At 42.0% G+C, this 18,513-nt stretch overlaps 1 protein-coding gene across 4 annotated transcripts in view; it reads left to right on the top strand.

Moving 5' to 3' along the window:
• The window catches only part of LOC127578397 (tau-tubulin kinase 2-like), a 227,024-nt gene that overhangs the window by 130,220 nt on the left and 78,291 nt on the right, over nucleotides 1-18,513 (top strand). For all 4 annotated transcript variants that reach the window (XM_052030378.1, XM_052030397.1, XM_052030387.1 and 1 more), the window contains one exon: nucleotides 6,082-6,313. In XM_052030378.1, the coding sequence (XP_051886338.1) occupies nucleotides 6,082-6,313 (232 nt within the window). The remainder of the gene's footprint in view (nucleotides 1-6,081; nucleotides 6,314-18,513) is intronic.

Below are 18,513 nucleotides of genomic sequence, written 5' to 3'. Positions count from 1 at the left end.
TGTTTTGGTTCGAAAACCTGCATCAGGACTAGTCTATTGATCCCTGTGGTGTGAATTTCCCTTGTTCTCCAATGTCAGTTGATTTGGTCTTCAGTTCCCAGGGATATCTGACACCTGGAACAGAGTCCCGATGCAGGGTTTTGACCCAAAACGTCGACAGTTCCTTTCCTACAGATGCTGTTCGACCCTCTGGGTTCCTCCAGCAGATTGTGTGTTGCTCCAGTTCTCGTGTTGTCATAATCAAAGTTAACCAATTTTGGTGTAAGTTACTGTAATAATGCTAGAGGTGAGAATAGTTTTCACTGGAAACAACTTGCCTTCATTTGCATTGCAGTGATGTTCATAGAGCTTAAAGCATGGTTTGTGCACTTTGTATGTTTTTTCTGGAGTCAGGGAAAATGACAAAGTTAGGACAATTTCAATGATCTCCTGGTTGGCTTCCCAAGTTGTACCCTTTGTAAACTTGAGTTGTATTCGAAACACTGCTCATGTTTGGTGTCAGTTCCACTCCTCCACCATCAAGCTAAGCCCTATGGTGCACATCATTAACCCAAGCATTATAAGTCCTGTATTCAGTGACCTGGATTGCTCTGGTAGGATGATGTGCCTTCAGCTGTCTTGCTGTAAAGCCCTAGGCCTTTTAATGACACACTTGGAAACTACCTTTCTGAACAACATTTTGGTCAGCTGTTCAGATATGTAACTAAATGGCACAATGTTGACTTTTGTTTGATGTTTGCATCAATGAAGCACCTTTTGGATGTTTTAAATGCTATAAATGTGACCTGTTATAGAGCTAACAACTGACAGTACTAAGAATAAAAGACAACAAGTGAAGGGTTAAACAGCATAGGTTGGGGATGGAGGGATAGGAAAATGAGGATAGGTTTAGAACAGGGGGACACAGAGCCAGAGAAAATAAAAAGCTTTTAAACATTAAAGAATTTTTTATTTTTCTATTACAGAGAGAAAGCAACAGAGAGAAAGAAACTGAGACAGAGTATATGGGATCTACACAGACAGGCTTCACTGTGGACTGGGGGCTAGTCGAGCTTGCTTTAATACTCAATTAGAAAAGTTGACGTGAAATTTAAGTAAAAGGATCACATTGGAGCACTGGTGAATTATGTTCTCTGGTGGGAATACCTAATTTGATATGGGATGTTAAAGAACAGCTGGTGTAACTTTCAAAGTACACAAATAAAATGTTTACCATTAACAAATTTAATAAGGTTTATCTTATTTCATTTGTTAAGTAGAAAAAATACTTTATGCAGAATATGAGCTAAATTGAGGCAAATTGTTACCTACCCTCCAATGTGGGTATGTAAAATGAAATGTGAAATGAAACAATCATTTCAAAAGAGCTTGTTTAAAAAATATTCCATACTGGCGTTCTAAGTTAAGCCATTGTATCCCCTGTATTTTCCAAATTCTTATAAAGAAATATTGCTGTTTATTCCATTATCTTTGAATGCCATTATGCTGTATTTTCTAAACGTTCCTCTGTCCACCTTGGTAAATAAATATATTGCTATCGACTAAAAGCAATAAGCACATAGTTAAAGCAATGTTAAGATGATGACATAATCAGGCACAACCCAGCAGATGTATTTTTTTAAAACTAATTGCTAGTCATAGGGGAAATCATTTATTCTGTTTTTTTTTGTAGGGAGAATTGTGGCACATTAGGAAGTTAAGGGAGGGCAGGGTTAATTTCTGTCAAGGTACTGCAACAGGTTACATGTATATGATACAGAACACTCAAAAATGCTTCATGGATATGAGGAAAAATGCACACTGAAACAAAGATGAAAAGATTAAGAGGGTGACCAACAACTTGGTCAAAAAACTTAAGTTCTGAGTGGGTGAATGTGAATGAAGGCAATTCTTGTATGTTGAACCTTTGATTAATGGATTTGAACATCTGGTGCATCCCAAGAAATGTAGGGGTTACTGAGATGAAGGTCAGCAAAGGGTGAAGATACAGAATACTAAATGTGAGATAATTTAGCTAGGGAGCCATCATAACTCGTCAAGGGTGGGTGATAAAATGGTAGGATTTGGAATGTAGTCAGAAGAACAGTTTTGAACAAGATGCAAAGTGGAGGATATCAATCCAATCTGAAGAGCATTACAATAATTTGGTTTTAATTTTATTTAATTAAAGTAGTATACAGAATATAATAGTTTAGAGTTTATAACAAATGTAAAAATACTATTTCATCACTTTTTGCAAATCATTACAATCTTTTGCAGAGGTTAAAAAATAGGAGTCCAAATCTGAATTAGTAGTTTCATCATGCACACATTGACAGCATAAATCTGTATTTCCAAAGTATTCTTCCTTGCAGGAGAATGTCACATTTATTTTAAGCAAGTAAGTAAACTGACTGCTTGATATATAGAAAAAGCTTTAAAATAAAATGGAGAGAATTAGCTTTGGAAACCCACATGAATGTGGCAAGGCAGGCGAGCTGGACAGCATGCTACTTGACAATAATATACTTTGGTAGCTGTGCCTCCTGATATTCAGTGGTCCTCTGTGTAAAATGGGATTTTGCTTGGTTGAGTTTCGATCTCTTGACAATTACCAGGACAGGCTTATTATTAGCTCACGGCCCTATTTCCAACTAGATGCAGTCTTGGTTTATCTAAATCGTGGGTTTTTAGGGAATGGCACGATTTTAGTGCTTCAAATAAAAAATCATTGAAGACTGTTGTGCAGGATTGAATGTATTTCATGAAGCATTCAGTTATTAGATTGACTTGGGTTGTCTGAAAACTTGTTTCTGGGATTTAGTTTTACCACTACAATTGTATATCAAAATTCAGCTGCAGTTCAGTAAATGTTATTAATAGTCTTTAAACCAGTCAGCAGGGAAATTAATTCATCTTGGACCAAGCCAAGTAACATCATAGCTACTTAGAAATTCGTTGCCAGTCAGTAGTGGTAAATATGCTATGTAGTGATATCAATGCATTTACTCTGCTTGCAAAATTCATTCCATTGAAGTCAAGTCATTAAATTTAATTGCTAGAACAATTTGTTGACTACCTTGTACTATGTAGTGTTATTGGGTGAGGAAAATTCTAAGCAAATATCTATTTTGAGACAATAGAAAAGCACTTTGATAAAGTAACTTGTAATACAATGACTTTAAATCTTGAGGACACCTATTCTGCTTTAGAATTCCATCTGTAATAAATAATTCTCTCTTGGAAAACAATTTCCTTCACACTCATTTCCCTGGGCATTTTCTAGACACCACAGTTTGTGGAAATATAATTATGAACTCAAAAAAAAAATGGATTGCTATTGTGTTTTTCATGGTTTCCAGTTATCTGAAGGAGGATTACAGTCAATAATCAAAAAAAAAACATTACACTATACGTGCTGGAGGTCTGAAATAAAACAGAAAATGCCAAAAATGCTCAACAAGTCAGGCAGCAGAAACAGAGTTAACATTTTAGGTTGATGACCTTGTAATGAAAAGTCATTAAACCCTGCAACAATTAACTTTATTTGTTGCCTGAGTATTTGCACCTTTAGTGCTGGGAATGTACCACCAAATTATACACAACGTTTTCCCACAAATAGTATTATGCTAATCAGATAATCTGTGTCTTTGATATTGTCTGAGGGATAAATTATTCATCAGAACAGCTGCAAGAGCTTCCCAACTCTTTGAATGCCATGAGATCTTTCATCTGGAGGCAGATTTTGTGTTTCATCCAAAAGATGATATCTGCAATAGTGATGCACTCCCACAGTGGTACACTGGATCCAGTTGGCCAAGACATTTTTGTTTGAATTTCCAGTGACTACAACCTGCTGGCTTGAATGAGAATGCATCCAATGTAATGGTAAACAATATCCTTCTGCAAAAATAAAATCCAAAGTAATTTTGTTTTATGTATTTAGCTATGAAATCAGAGCACTTACTGACTTTGCTTTTTAATTTCTTCTTTCCACCCACCCCACTCCTTATGTCATTAAATTGACCTGTCCCACATTCCATTTGTTGTCAACGAGTGATTTTTGACTTTTATGGCAACTGTAAAGCAGTGCACAATGTACCCTCAGCTTTTTCATAATCCCTTTCTACATTGTTATCGGTCTTTCCCCAATAACTATCCCAAAAAGGGGGAAATGTCAGGAGTAACCCTGTGACTCGTCACTGGTGGAACCATTTAAACCACTCTAATGGAAAATGGTTTAAAAATAAGTAATTTTGTTTACTTCAGAACAAAGTCTTACATTAGGATTTTAGTCCTTTGAATAACCAGAACATAACATTTTGTTTGTTTCTTGTGGTAAAGAAATGCTGCCATTTATGTTCCAAATCAAGTTTGTTTAATTCTAGTTGCTTTGCTCCGAAAGCAGAAGTCATAGAGTCAAAGCATTATACAGCATGGAAACAGACCCTTCGGCCCATCTGGTCCATGCCGACCAAGATGCTCATCTCAGTTAGTCCCATTTACCCATGTTTGGCCCATAGCCCTCTATCCATGTACTTATCTTGATGACTTTTAAATATTGCTAATGTGTCTGCCTCAACCACTATTTCTGGTAGTGCATTTGAAATACGCACCACCCTTTGCATGGGAATCCCACACCCCTGCCAATCTAGTTTAAACCCACCCTAGAAGCACTGCCGGGATATTGGTCCCCTTCCAGTTCAGGTGTAACTGATCCTTCTTGTACAGGTCACATCTGCCCTAGAAGAGATCCCAATGGTCCAAAAATCTGAATCCCTGCCTCCTACACCAATTTTTTAGCCACTCATTCATTTGCCCTGTCCTTTTCTTACCCTTACTTGCATGTGGCACTGGAAGTAATCCAGAGATTACTACCCTCAAGGTCCTGCTTCTTAACCTCTTCCCTAGCTCCCTATATTCATTCCACAAGACCTCAACTCTTTCTCTACCCACGTCATTTGTGGCAATGTGCACAATGACTTCTGGCTGTTCACCCTCCCCCTTGAGAAGTATGATATATCCTGGTTAACTGGCCATACCATTAATCTTCTCGTGCTATATTTTTGTATGTAAGGTGCAATTTAGCTTTGTTTTTCTGAAAAATATATTTTTGACCACCAACTAAAGTGCTTCTGCATAAATTACTGATATGTGGTAACTGCTAATTTAATCACTATAACCAACTGGTAATATGCCAGATGTTTGATGCTGGATTGATTTTGATTTCCTCAAAGCATAATGTGACTTCACTGACTATACAGGCAAATACAATAGCTGCTCAGTATCTCCTATAATGTGCTGCTCAGGGTGTTGGTGCTCTCGTGACCCAGGATCTAAACTTGTCATTATGAGTGGAACGTAGTATAGAAAGTTGATGAAAGTAGAGGAATCCCTCAATTCTGCATATATAGGGATATTTTGAGATTTCTTTGCAATTAGCCAATTAACAATAGGCAGCTGTCCATTACTGCTGTATCATCTATTCATGTGCAAAGTGTATGAGGTAATAGTTGTCAAATCATGAGGAAATATCACAAAGATATTGATTATAACTGACCAATATTAATCACTTCAAGTGATTGAAAGAATGTAGCATCAGGCAGGATGTATTTTTGGAAAGCAGATTTTACTCAACGTAAGCAATTGATGTATAATAGGATTTTACTGTACTATAAGTGTTGTAGCATTTCCATGTGTAATAGCAGAATCATTCATTGGTTGCTAAAACATATTTTGTACAAATAGCAAGACCAATATTTGAGGGGGGGGGGGTTAAGAATTTTATGGCATAGAGGCTTTTTGTCTCCTCCTGCTTTTGAAAGACCCGTTAGTAAATTAGTCTTATTCTCTTGCTCCTCCTCCTTGCCCTTAAACATTTTCAACTAGTTACCCATTTTGAAGATTACTATCGAATCTGCTCCCAGCACTCGTATAGGCAATGCTTCCCAAGTTACAAAAGTATCTAACCTCTTTCCCTTTAATCAGATAAGACTGCTGTCAAAAGAAATACTTTTTAATAAGTTACAGAAGTTTCTATTTTTATTTCCTCCCCATGAAAAGTAGACTGCATGAAGTGTCTTAATACTTGTATTTTGATAGAATCGCCAATGCTTCACTGGTGCCAGGAGATCTGATGAAAGAAAACACTGATGAGGTATTGCAAGATGAACAGCTCAGTGATGGCGAGAATGCTATTCCAGGAGTTATTTGCCCTGAAAGGATGGCAGAAATTCAAGGATCTCAAAACCCACAAACTCCTTACGTTGGAGAGAAGGATGTTTGGGAAGAAATGGACATTAACAGGAACAAAATGAAGATCTCTGGCTACAAGGTAAATTGGATTCAGTGTATCAAATAAGGACATCGGAATTTGGATTTCTACTCACCATCTCTGAAAATATTGCAAATTGTACTTGTATGGAAGTTACCTTATTGAGTTGTTATTAGGAATCTGTTCTTTTTCCCATGAGTCTACTCCATTTGCAGCAATTCTATCATTGTCACAGATGTTTCACCTTGATGTAAGTTGGCTGTTTCAAGGCAAGCATGAAAAAAATCTTCGATAGAGATTATGTAAAATAGTGAATAAGAAATTACTGACATTCATTATTTTGGACTACCTACTTGATCTGGAACTTTACAGTTTCGTTGCCACAAGTATGCAAGCTGATATTGGTTTGTATATAAAACAATCCCTCATAGCTCTCATATGTGGGAGAAGGGCTTCCAGGAAAATAAGTGGAAGAATGAAATGGATAGGAATGTTCAGCATAGATTTAATGGGCTAAATAGCCTTCTATGCTATAAGAACATACCAGAAATGAGTTTAAGGGGATACTGACACTAGGAAGAGAAATAAATCAATGATTTGATATGTAGTTTCAACCTTTGGGAATATCAATGTGAGTAAGAGGCAGGGAATTGATTATACCATAGAACCATACAGCACAAAACAGGCCCTTCGGCCCACCATGTTGTGCTGTCCATCAAACTACCCTCACACTACCTAACCCCTTCCTCCTGCATATCCCCCCATCCCACACTCCTCCATATGCCTATCCAACAAGCTCTTGAACCTGTCCAATGAATCTGCCTCCACCACCACCCCAGGCAGTGCATTCCATGCACCAACCACTCTCTGGGTGAAAAACCTCCCCCTGACATCTCCCCTGAACCTCCCACCCATAACCTTAAAGCCATGCCCTCTCGTCTTGAGCATTGGTGCCCTGGGAAGGAGGCACTGACTGTCTGCTCTATCTATTCCTCTCAATATTTTATATACCTCTATCGTGTCTCCTCTCATCCTCCTCCTTTCCAGTGAATAAAGCCCTAGCACCTTAAGCCTCTCCTCATATTCAATACTCTCTAATCCAGGCAGCATCCTGGTAAATCTCCTCTGCGCCCTCTCCAACGCCTCCACATCCTTCCTATAATGAGGCGACCAGAACTGAACACAGTACTCTAAGTGTGGTCTAACTAGAGTTTTGTAAAGCTGCATCATCGCCTCGCGATTTATGAAAGCCAACATCCCACTGGCCTTCTTAACTGCTCTTTCCACCTGTGAGGCAACTTTCAATGAACTGTGAATATGAACCCCCAGATCCCTATGCTCCTCCACACTGCCAAGTACCTTGCCATTTACCCAGTACTCTGCCCTGGAGTTTGTCCTTCCAAAGTGTACCACCTCACACTTCTCCGGATTGAACTCCATCTGCCACTTGTCAGCCCAGCTCTGCATCCTATCAATATCCCTCTGTAAGATCCGACAGCCCTCCACACTATCCACAACACCGCCGATCTTAGTGTCGTCCGCAAACTTACTAACCCAGCCCTCCACCCCCTCATCTAAGTCATCTATAAATATCACAAAAAGTAGAGGTCCCAGAACCGATCCCTGTGGGACACCACTAGTCACTGCCTTCCAATCCGAGGGCACTCCTTCCACCACAACCCTCTGCTTTCTACATGCAAGCCAATTGCTAATCCACACAGCCAAGCTTCCTTGGATCCCTTGGCCTCTGACCTTCTGAAGAAGCCTACCACGAGGAACCTTATCAAACGCCTTACTAAAATCCATGTAAACCACATCCACCGCACTGCCCTCATCAATCTTCCTGGTCACCTCCTCAAAGAACTCTATCAGGCTTGTGAGGCAAGATCTTCCCTTCACAAAGCCATGCTGGCTGTCCCTAATCAGTCCATGATTCTCTAGGTGTTCATAAATCCTATCCCTTAGAATCCTTTCTAACAGCTTACCCACCACAGACATGAGACTCACCAGTCTATAATTCCCTGGCCTATCCTATTACCTTTTTTGAACAAAGGGACGACATTCGCAACCCTCCAATCCTCTGGCACCATCCCTGTGGACAACGAGGACTCAAAGATCCTTACCAGCAGTTCAACAATCTCCTCCCTAGCCTCTCGAAGCAGCCTGGGGAAAATCCCATCAGGCCCCAGAGATTTATCTGTCTTAATATTATTTAACAACTTCAACACATCCTCTCTTTTGATATCTACAACCTCGAGAACATTACCCCTACCAGCACTCCCTTCCGCGTCATCAAGACCCCTCTCCCTGGTGAATACCGAAGAGAAGTACTCATTGAGAACTTCTCCCACTTCCGCCGCCTCCAGGCGGATTCTCCCACCTTTGTCCTTAATCGGACCTACCTTTACCCTAGCCATCCTCCTACCCTTCACGTACTTGAAAAATGCCTTGGGATTTTCCTTAACCCTACTAGCCAATGCCTTTTCATGTCCCCTTCTAACTCTCCTCAGCCCTTTAAGTTCCTTCCTCGCTACCCTATATTCCTCACGGGCCCTGTCTGAACCTTGCTGCTTATACCTCATGTACGCTACCACCTTCTCCCTAACAAGTCGTTCCACCTCTCTCGTCACCCATGGTTCCTTCACCCTGTCATTCCTTCTCTGCCTCACCGGGACATATTTATCCCTAACATCCTGTATAAGATCCCTGAACATCGACCACATCTCCATGGTACATTTTCCTTCAAAAAGGACATCCCAATTTACACTCCCAAGTTCTCTCCTTATAGCCTCATAGTTCACCCTTCCCCAATTAAAAATCCTCTTGTCCTCTCTGCACCTGTCCCTGTCCATGACAATTTTAAAGGTTATGGAGCAATGGTCACTGTCCCCCAAATGCTCACCCACCAATAGATCCTTCACCTGTCCTGGTTCATTTCCTAAAACTAGATCTAACGTGGCATTCCCTCTAGTCGGCCTGTCGACATACTGCATCAGGAATCCCTCCTGGACACATTTAACAAATTCCATCCCATCTAAACCTTTGGCACTAAGCAGGTTCCAGTCTATATTTGGGAAGTTGAAGTCTCCCATTATAACAACCCTGTTATTTTTGCTTCTCTCCAAACACTGCCTGCCAATCTGCTCCTCTATATCTCTACTGCTACCGGGGGGCCTATAGAATACTCCTAGTAGAGTAACTGCTCCTTTCTTGTTCCTTAATTCCACCCATACAGACTCTAGAGATGATCCTTCTACAACATCCATCCTTACCGCAGCCGTAACAGTGTCCCTGACCAGTATCGCCACCCCTCCTCCTCTTCTCCCCCCTTCCTTATGCCTCTTAAAACACCAAAAACCAGGAATATTCAATATCCACTCCTGCCCTGACGTCAGCCACATCTCAGTAATAGCCACGATATCATAGTCCCCCATACTTAACCAAGCCCTCAGTTCATTCCCCTTATTCCTGACACTTCTTGCATTTGTAAACCCACTTCAGTCCATCTACCTTACTACTTTTATAGCCTGTATTCTGCTTCTCCTTCTCCAAAGCCCCTCTGTCTGTTTGATCTAACTTTTCCCCATCCCCTTCTTCCTCTGACCTACTCCTCCGGTTCCCTTCCCCCTCACAAACTAGTTTAAACCCTAGATTATGTTTTAAGAAAACTCTTCAAAACAAGAAAAATAATTATTTTCTTCCAAAGTTGATACAAGAAAATCAAGTCTTTGTAAAACATTGCGAATGTCAAATCCTAGATTTTTTTATTTTTGAACTCAGTCAAAACCATTTTGGTTTGGTGGCCGAAATCTAATCTTCATAGAGGTGAGAGGAGATGATAGGACATGGCGCTAGAAGCAAAATCAAATGTGAAGTGGAAAAAGTGAGGTGAACTGGAATCAAAGACCAAAAACTGGAATTGGTTTGTTATTGTCACATGTGCTGTGAACATTTTGTTTTACATGCCATCCATACAGATCATTTCATTACAACAGTGCATTGAGGGAAAACAATAACAGAATGCAGATTAAAGTGTTATAGTTACAGAGAAAATGCAGTGCAGGCAGACATAGATTGTGAGGTCCGGAGTCCATCTTATTGTACTAAGGGACCATTCAAGAGTCTTATAACAGTAGGATAGAAGCTGTCTTTGAGCCTGGTGGTACGTGTATTCAGGCTTTTGTATCTTCTGCCCAATGGGAGGGGGAAGAAGAGAGAATGTCTGGGTTGGATGGGATCTTTGATTTTGTTGACTGCTTTACTGAGGCAGTGAGAAGGCTAGACAGTTCATGGAGGGAAGGCTGGTTTCTGTGATGTGCTGAGTTGAGCTGTGTTTACATCTCTCTGCAGTTTCTTGCAGTCTCAGGCAGAGCAGTAGCCATACCAAGCCATGAAGTGGGTGCATTAGCATCATCAAAGGAACCTCTAAAGATTTGAAGACTAATGATTTTATGAATCTACTGACCAATGCTAACCCAGATGTATTGTGGAATTTTTTTAATTGAGTTAAAGAGCCAAATTAGGTTGTTGCCCATAAACTCAAATGTGCTTGTTGCATAATAATTACATATTTGTTTCCTGGGACTGATCAAATTAGAATTGAACCCTGTTCATTGCCTTGGAATATAGATTATTCTCCATTAGTTTCCAAGGTAATGGCTCATGGTTATGAATACCTTTTGAGTAATTACTAAGTTTGCTTCGTATTTCCTTTTAGATGCAGCCACTTGATTACTGTTTATTTAACCTTTAGTGACATGCCAGGGAGACTACTTGGAGAAAACTAAAGCCAACTTCAGTATAAATTATTCATTTTTTTTACCTTCATAAAATAGTATCCAAGAGAGCGTTCTATTAAAAGCCTCGATTATTGTTTAATTTGCATCAAATATACATTCTTTTAAGGCAAAAAGACACAAAAGGGAAAGTAGTTCAGCTGTGATTTGCAGGAATAAAAGTGGTATTAAATCTTGAAAAAGGCTTGAATAGTTGACCACTGAGCAGTGTTTTAGAATTTGGCAAAGGTTGACCAAGGTATTGATGAAAAGTGTAAAGACAGTTAACTAATGAGGAAAGAGAAAACAGACTGACTAAGAGATTCAGTAGGCATGTAAAAAGGAAAAGACATGCAAGATCAAATGTTGGTCTCTTACTGATAATGATGGAAGAATATACTGGGGGATAATGAAATGGCAGAAAAATTAAACAATTATTTTGTGGCTGTCTTTATGTATGAAGTCACATAAACCTACCAAAAATACCGTGGAACCAAGAGTCCAGTGCAAATATGTAAAATAAATTAGTATTTATAAAGAACTACTACGAGAGAAATTAAAGAGCCTTAAAATTGATAGAACCCGAGGACCTGATAATCTGCATCCCAGAGCTTCAAAGAGGTGACTATAAGGACTGAGAGTACTCTGGTTATTATATTCCAAGATTTGATAGATTCTTGAATGGTTCCTGTAGATTGGAGGAAAGTAAATATTGCCCCACTATTTACCTATGAAAGGAGGAAGAGATAAAACAGAACTAGCTTCCTGTTAACCTGACATGGATCGTAAAGAATGTGATACTTAGAAAATGATAACATGATTCAGTAGACTCAAAATGGATTTATAAAAGGAAAATCATGTTTGACATTGGAATTCTTTTGAGGATTTATCTAGTGGAGTCGATGAGGGGACCAGTGGATGTTGTGTATTTGGATGAGAGAAATCCTTTCGTAAGGCCCCACACAGGTGATGAACAAGGTTGGAGTGCAAGGAATTTGGGGTGAGTGGGGGAGTTGCTATGCTAACATGGATTTAGAGTTAGTTAACAGACAAAAAAACAGAGGAAATGAAGTGGTCCGTCTCTGTTAGTTGGGTACCACAGAGATTGGTGCTTGGGCTCCAGTGATTCACAATTCATAGCAATGGTTTGGCTGAAGGGACCAAATGTACCATGTTGATGAAATAAGACCAAGAGACCAAGCAGTGATGAGACTGTGAAGGAGCTTCAAGGAAGTATAGACGAGCTGAGTAGGAGGGCAGCAAATTGCCAGAGAAATATAATGTGGGAAAATGTGAGCTGATCGACAAAAAAAATGGAAATGCTGAGTATTTCCATATCCATTCAGTGGTTGAATGTGGGATATGCTGATGTTTAAAATATCTGGAACCCAATCTACACAAGTCATTGAAAGCTCATGTGTAGGTAGGAAGGCAAATAGTATTTCTTTGAGTCTAAGAGTAAAGATGTTGTAATACAATTACTTAAAGCCTTAGTAAGACCATACTTGGACCTTATTGCTTTTTTTTTGTCTCCTTACATTGAAAGAAAGATGTACTTTCTGTAGAGGGAGTGCAATGAACATTCACCAATCTGATGTTTGGAAAAGCAGGTCTGAAATATGAGGAGAAATTGAGTAGGCTAGGCTTCTAATCTCTGAAGTTTACAAGAATGAAAGTTGATCTCACTGAAACACCAGATTCTTTTGTAAGAAAAATAGGGTAGATGTAGGGAGATGTTTCTGTTGGTTGAGGAGTATAGAACTTGGATAACAGGCTACTTTGGACTGAGGAAGAGAAATTTCTTCACTCAGGGTAGTGAATATTTAAAATTCTCTATCCCAGACAGTGCGGAGGGTCAGTCATTGAATTAATTCCGGACTGTGATTGGTAGACTTCTGGGTATTTGAGGAATTGAGGGATAAGGAGAAAGGCTAAGGAAATGTCATTAGAAGATCAGCTACATTTTTGTTGAATGGCAAAACAGACTCGAGGGACTGAATCTTTGTCCTTCCAGCCTGTATCCTGCTAAAATGTAATAAGGCTAAGAGGACAAATATTCCTTTACTATCAGAGCTAGAATTTGTTTATTGTACGTCATGAATCCACTAGTAGAGTTTAAATCCAATGTCTGAGACAAACAGAGCAGAAAGAATTTTACTGTTGCAGAATTTTGCATGACTTTTCTAATGGTAATTGACTTATGGTGATTGAATAGTTGAAATTGATTTTATTGTAAGTGTCAGTGTCGACATCATGTTAATACTTTTGTCTGATGTTTGTAGATTAAAATTTGATAAGAGACGTATGTAATCTAAATTGACATTCTGCTTGCAGTACAGTGTCCTTCGTTGTGGGCAGTGTCCTCTCTTTCAGAAGGAATGATAAACAGAGAATGCTTACCCTCTGAGCTGAATGTAAAAGATTGTGTGGCTCTTTGAACAAGAGCAGAGGTTCTCCCCAGTGTCCTGACCAATGCTGGTTTTTTAACCAGCATCACTAAAACAGATTATATTGTTTGAGGGGAAATTGCTTTGCCTGAATTGGTTGTTTGGTTGCTGCATTTTCTGCATTATAATAGAGGCAATACTTCAAGAGTACATCATGAATTAACATTTTGATGTTTAAGAAGGTGAAATATGAATACAATAATTTTAATTAGCTGTGATTCTTAACTTATTTTATATTTTGGAATTCAGGTTCATTGAGAGCAAATGAAACTTCAAAATGTTAGCAACATGTAAGCAATGGGAGGTTTAGCTGATACAAAATAAAGCAACCTTAGAATTTTATAGCATAGTACAAGGATAGCCAGCCCAAAGCAATAATGTGTGTTCACTAATGAGCTTTTCATGAAGTTCATTTCCCTGAACAGATCTTCATTGCTTCAGCTTTAACTGCCTACCAGATTCATAATCCAGACTCTTCACTCTTATTCTGTCTTTGCTTCCTCGCTTTCTTTCACTCTCAATCTGTAATCTCCATTTGCTGTATCAGTTGTGTCTCCCATCTCCTTACAAATAACCTTTCTCTGCCTGATCCCTGTAAAGTCTTGGATCTTGCTCCACAAGGCTTTTCTAGCCTTAAAAGGAAAATCGGAAAAGATTTGAATTCCTTGTTGAAGGAATAGCATAATAAATTAGAAAGTTTCATGAAAACCTGACCTGAATAACAAGTTTTGTCCCCAGTGTACTCATTAAATAAATCAACCATATGATAAAAATGGAATTTAACATTGTTACCATAAATGGCCTGGCGTCAGTTGGTCCATTCAGCCCTCGGGTCCTTCAAGTATTTACACTGTTTTCCAAGAGAACAGCATTGAGGATGCAACACAGCCAGAAGTCAGCAGTCCTGATGTACATTGCATGACATCCTTTGATCATTAAAAAGCATGTCCTTTATTCCTTTGTGAATAATTGCAGAAGAAAGCTGCAATCAAAGAAAGAATGAAGTTGAACAATTGATTGCTGTGGATGATCTTAGATTTTTCTTGCTCCAGTTATTAGTAAATGAAAATAATTCTCCTCTCGAATAGAAAGTGGGTTTTTACTTTCTTTTGTTTTAACTGGAGTTTTCCATGAACATTAATTGGAATTGGTTTATTATTGTATCATATCTACTGAGATACAGTGAAAAAATTAGTTTTGCAAGTCATCCACACAAATCATTTCAAAACATAAGTACATTGAGTTAGTGCAAGGGAAAAGCAATAACAGAATGTAGAATATGGTGTTACAGTTACAGAGTGCAGTGCAGGTAGATAATAAGGTGCAAGGGCCATGTCACTGTAGATTGTGAGGTCAAGAGTTTATCATTAATGTACAAGAAGTCCATTCAAGAGTCTTATAACAGCGGAATAGAAGCTGTCCTTGAGCCTGACCGTGCGTGTTTTCAAGCTTTTGTATCTTTTGCCTGATGGAAAGATAGAGAAGAGAGAATGACCAGGTTGGGAGGGGTCTTTGGTTATGCTGGCTACTTTTCCGGGGCAGCGAGAAGTGTAGACAGCCCATGGAGGGGAGGTTGGTTTTTGTGATGGACTGAGACCTCTCTGCAATTTCTTGCTGTCTTGGGCAGAGCAGTTGCTATACTGAGCTGTAATGCATCTGGATATGATGCTTTCAATGGTGCATCTATAAAAATTGGTGAGGGTCAACAGGGGCATGCTGAATTTCCTTAGCTTTCTGAAGAAGCAGAGGTGCTGGTGTGCTTTCTTGGCCATGGCGTCTACGTGGTTGGACTAGGACAAGCTATTGGTGCTGTTTATACCTAGGAACTTGAAGCACTCAACCGCATCCACCACAATACCATTTGATATAGAACAGGGGTGTGTACTCTGCCCCCCTGTTGTGTGAAGTCATTCCTTTCAGTCTTAAGGATCAAGAGCTCTGGACACAAGCTTTGTAGACCAAAACTAGTTTAATCACAAAGGCAAACGCGGGACAGAATGGATGGGAACACACAGTCACTCACATGCGGGATACCACGAACATGAGAGGGGATCGCAACTGGGGTATAGAACACTCTCTCACACACACACACACATACACACACACACACACACACACACACACACACACACACACACACACACAACAATGTACAACTTCAGGATATAACACTTCAATGCCTGTCCCACACTAGCATTGGCTCAAATACTACCCTGAGTCTGAGTGGAATGCTCCCAGACCATGTGGTGATACGCTCTTACCAGTGATCTCTGCAGCCTTGTCTCACTACTCCTGGGGTCGTCAAAAGAGGGAGAGCTAGGGGATTGCAGCCCTTTTTATGGTCCTAGGAGGCTGGGTGGAGCCTGACTGTTGTGATTTAAATGAGCCAATGGTGTGGGAGTCAAAGACAAAGGTTCCTGCCACAGCCAATGGTCAGGCAAGTTCAGAGGCAAAAGGTACTCCCACACCTGACAGGTGGGTGGAGCAATGCTGTCCTCTGGTCAGCGGGGGTCAGTGTCGTTACTGTTACGTGCCATCCATGTGGATTTCTCACAACATTCCACCCCTCAGAAGTTAGACAACTTGCCAATCAAGGGGGGAGCTATCAGGGTACACAGAAACCATAATCAACAAAAGGAGGGCAATGGCCAGTGGGTGACAGTAGCCCAACATCCCCCAGTGACCCAAACTGCCACTTGTTTCCCATAAGGTGTCATGCTGGAGGAGCTGGTCCCTTGGTTCTGAGTTTTGGCCACCGAGTCCCCGAAGTGAGTAGCCAGGTTGGAGGGGTTGCTGGATGTATCGGAGACAAAGGTGCAGCACTCCTCTGTAATCACCGCACATGTACCACCATTCGCAGCGAGTGGACCATCCAGGGCCGTCTGATTCCACCAGGTTACCAGCCTGACTGCAGCCGGTTCTGCAGCTGTCGTCGTTTCTTATGGGACAGTCTGGCCGTGCAATACGGGGGGCAGGCTATCCTCTTGACCCTCTCCGCTTCTGCGATGGCCCTGCTGTCCCTGTACGTGCTGTGTGCTGAGTGCTCCCCCTGTTCATCGAGTGTGGATTCAGGGCACCGTCAAACACTGGAAGACAGCAACTGTACCAGCCCATGGGGAGCCACGGGTAGGTACTGGAGCTGGAGATCCAGTGGGTCCCGTTTGGAGTTTAGGGAGCCCCAGCTTAGCGGCACCATCAGCAGTGGTCATGGGGGCATCTGGACACCAGTCTCGCTCAAACTCACAACGGCCAACTGAAGAGGTGGAACTGTACTCATCCTGGAGTCTGCACCAGCATTCCCTTGGTGTGCTCAGTAACTGCGGAATACTCTGAGGGTTGGGACTCGCGTGGAGGTCAAATTGTATGAAGGGAAATACCAGCTCCTAAAACACCCACCCCATTCGGAATCTCTGGGAAGAATGTGGAATGGTGGGGGAAATGATGAGGAACTGCCATCCAGCTCCCCAGAACATGGATATAACGAGCCCGACAGGCGCAACAGGGAGACTGAACTGCACAACACCGCAACAGAGATAAAAGGAAAACTAATAAAAAACAAGACGGTCCATGTAAACAGTCCATTCTGACAAGTAGCCAAAGGAATCATCGTCGATGGCAAGGCTTTAACGGCATGTGCCGGGATTCAGGGGTAGATTCAACCGTTTCACATGCTCCACAGTTCTGTCTTTGGAAGTGCTGGCGGAGCCGTGAGTAATTTCAAGGGAAGATTGAGCAGACATCTCGTCAATCATAGTCAGCAGAAAGAGATGGAGGGTGGAGGGAGCAGTGCCATCGTCCTGTAGCGGGGGAAACAAACTCATTCCCGGCGGGTCAGTTGTCGGGTATGGAGACAGGACAGGTTAGTTCGACCCGGAATCGCGACCCAACAAGTGTCCCCAGGACCGCGTGCAACGACTTCCCCCTTCTCAGGGGGGCCTTGTGGCTGTCAGACCCAGACCCTCCCGGACTCCTCAGTCCCAGGGGATTCGGGGTCTCGCAAGTCGGATGGTGGGGAGTAAGCCAGATGGCGGGATAATGGAGACCCCCCTTGGCCATTGGGCCATGTGTTCAGTTGATCGACGGCCTGCTGTAGCACGCCCGACCACCCCTGCAGTGTGCGGGAGGGTGTTAGCGTGCGTATTGTCTCCTTCAGCAGGCTGTTCATCCTCTCGATCAGGCCCGATGGTAGGGGATGTGAAACAGCCACGAGGTCCCCTCCTCTGCCACCCAGTTTTGTACCTTGGCCCCCGCGAAATGGGAGCCCTGATCGGACTGTACCTCCCATGGTACTCCATAGATGGAGGAGAGGTACTGCAATCCTCTGATGCTGTTCTGGTCGGCCCTTTCACAGGGTACCGCCACCAGGACACTTGAGTACGTGTCCACCATCGTTAGGGCGTATTGCTTTCTGTTATGGCGTGGGAGCGGTCCGATATAATCTATCTGCCACACGCAACCCGCTCCCGTGCTGCAGCGAATGTGGCACAGTGGCCCTGTCGGCCAACCTAGTGGTTTTACCTGCTGGCAGATGTGGCAGTTCACGACTGTGGTCTTACACTGGTCCATCGTAAGGGTGACCCCGAACCGTTCTGCCCAACGACATGTACCGTCAGCCCCTAGGTGGCCCATGCAGCTAGGGCGCTGAAGTTGAGTTCATCAGGGGGAAGGGTAACGCAACATATCTGGGCAGCCTTGTCCACCGTGGCATTATGGATGGCCTCCTGGCTCTTTCTGTGTATATGGGCATCCACGTGGTGAAGCGATATGTGTCTCTGGGCTGCTTGGTCCCAGATATAGCGCCAATGTTCCTGGCCCCAGAGGGGGCGTCCGTGAATTCCCCAACCCGTTTCGTGCCACCGCGCCATCCACACCGCCATATCATTGGCCACTGCCCAAGAGTCGGTGTAGATGTGGACTGGCCCGGTGGAGTTCTGCAGCGTGAGCGTCACTGCTGCTGGCTCGGCCCATTGACTGGGCCCTCCCGCTCCTTCTTTTGTCACTGTTTTCCCATGGCGGGATGAAGTGCCGCCGCCTTCCA

Source organism: Pristis pectinata, chromosome 1 (assembly GCF_009764475.1).
Source record: "Pristis pectinata isolate sPriPec2 chromosome 1, sPriPec2.1.pri, whole genome shotgun sequence".
In the NCBI taxonomy this organism is placed as follows: Eukaryota; Metazoa; Chordata; class Chondrichthyes; order Rhinopristiformes; family Pristidae; genus Pristis; species Pristis pectinata.
This window is presented reverse-complemented; position numbering and strand designations above follow the sequence as displayed.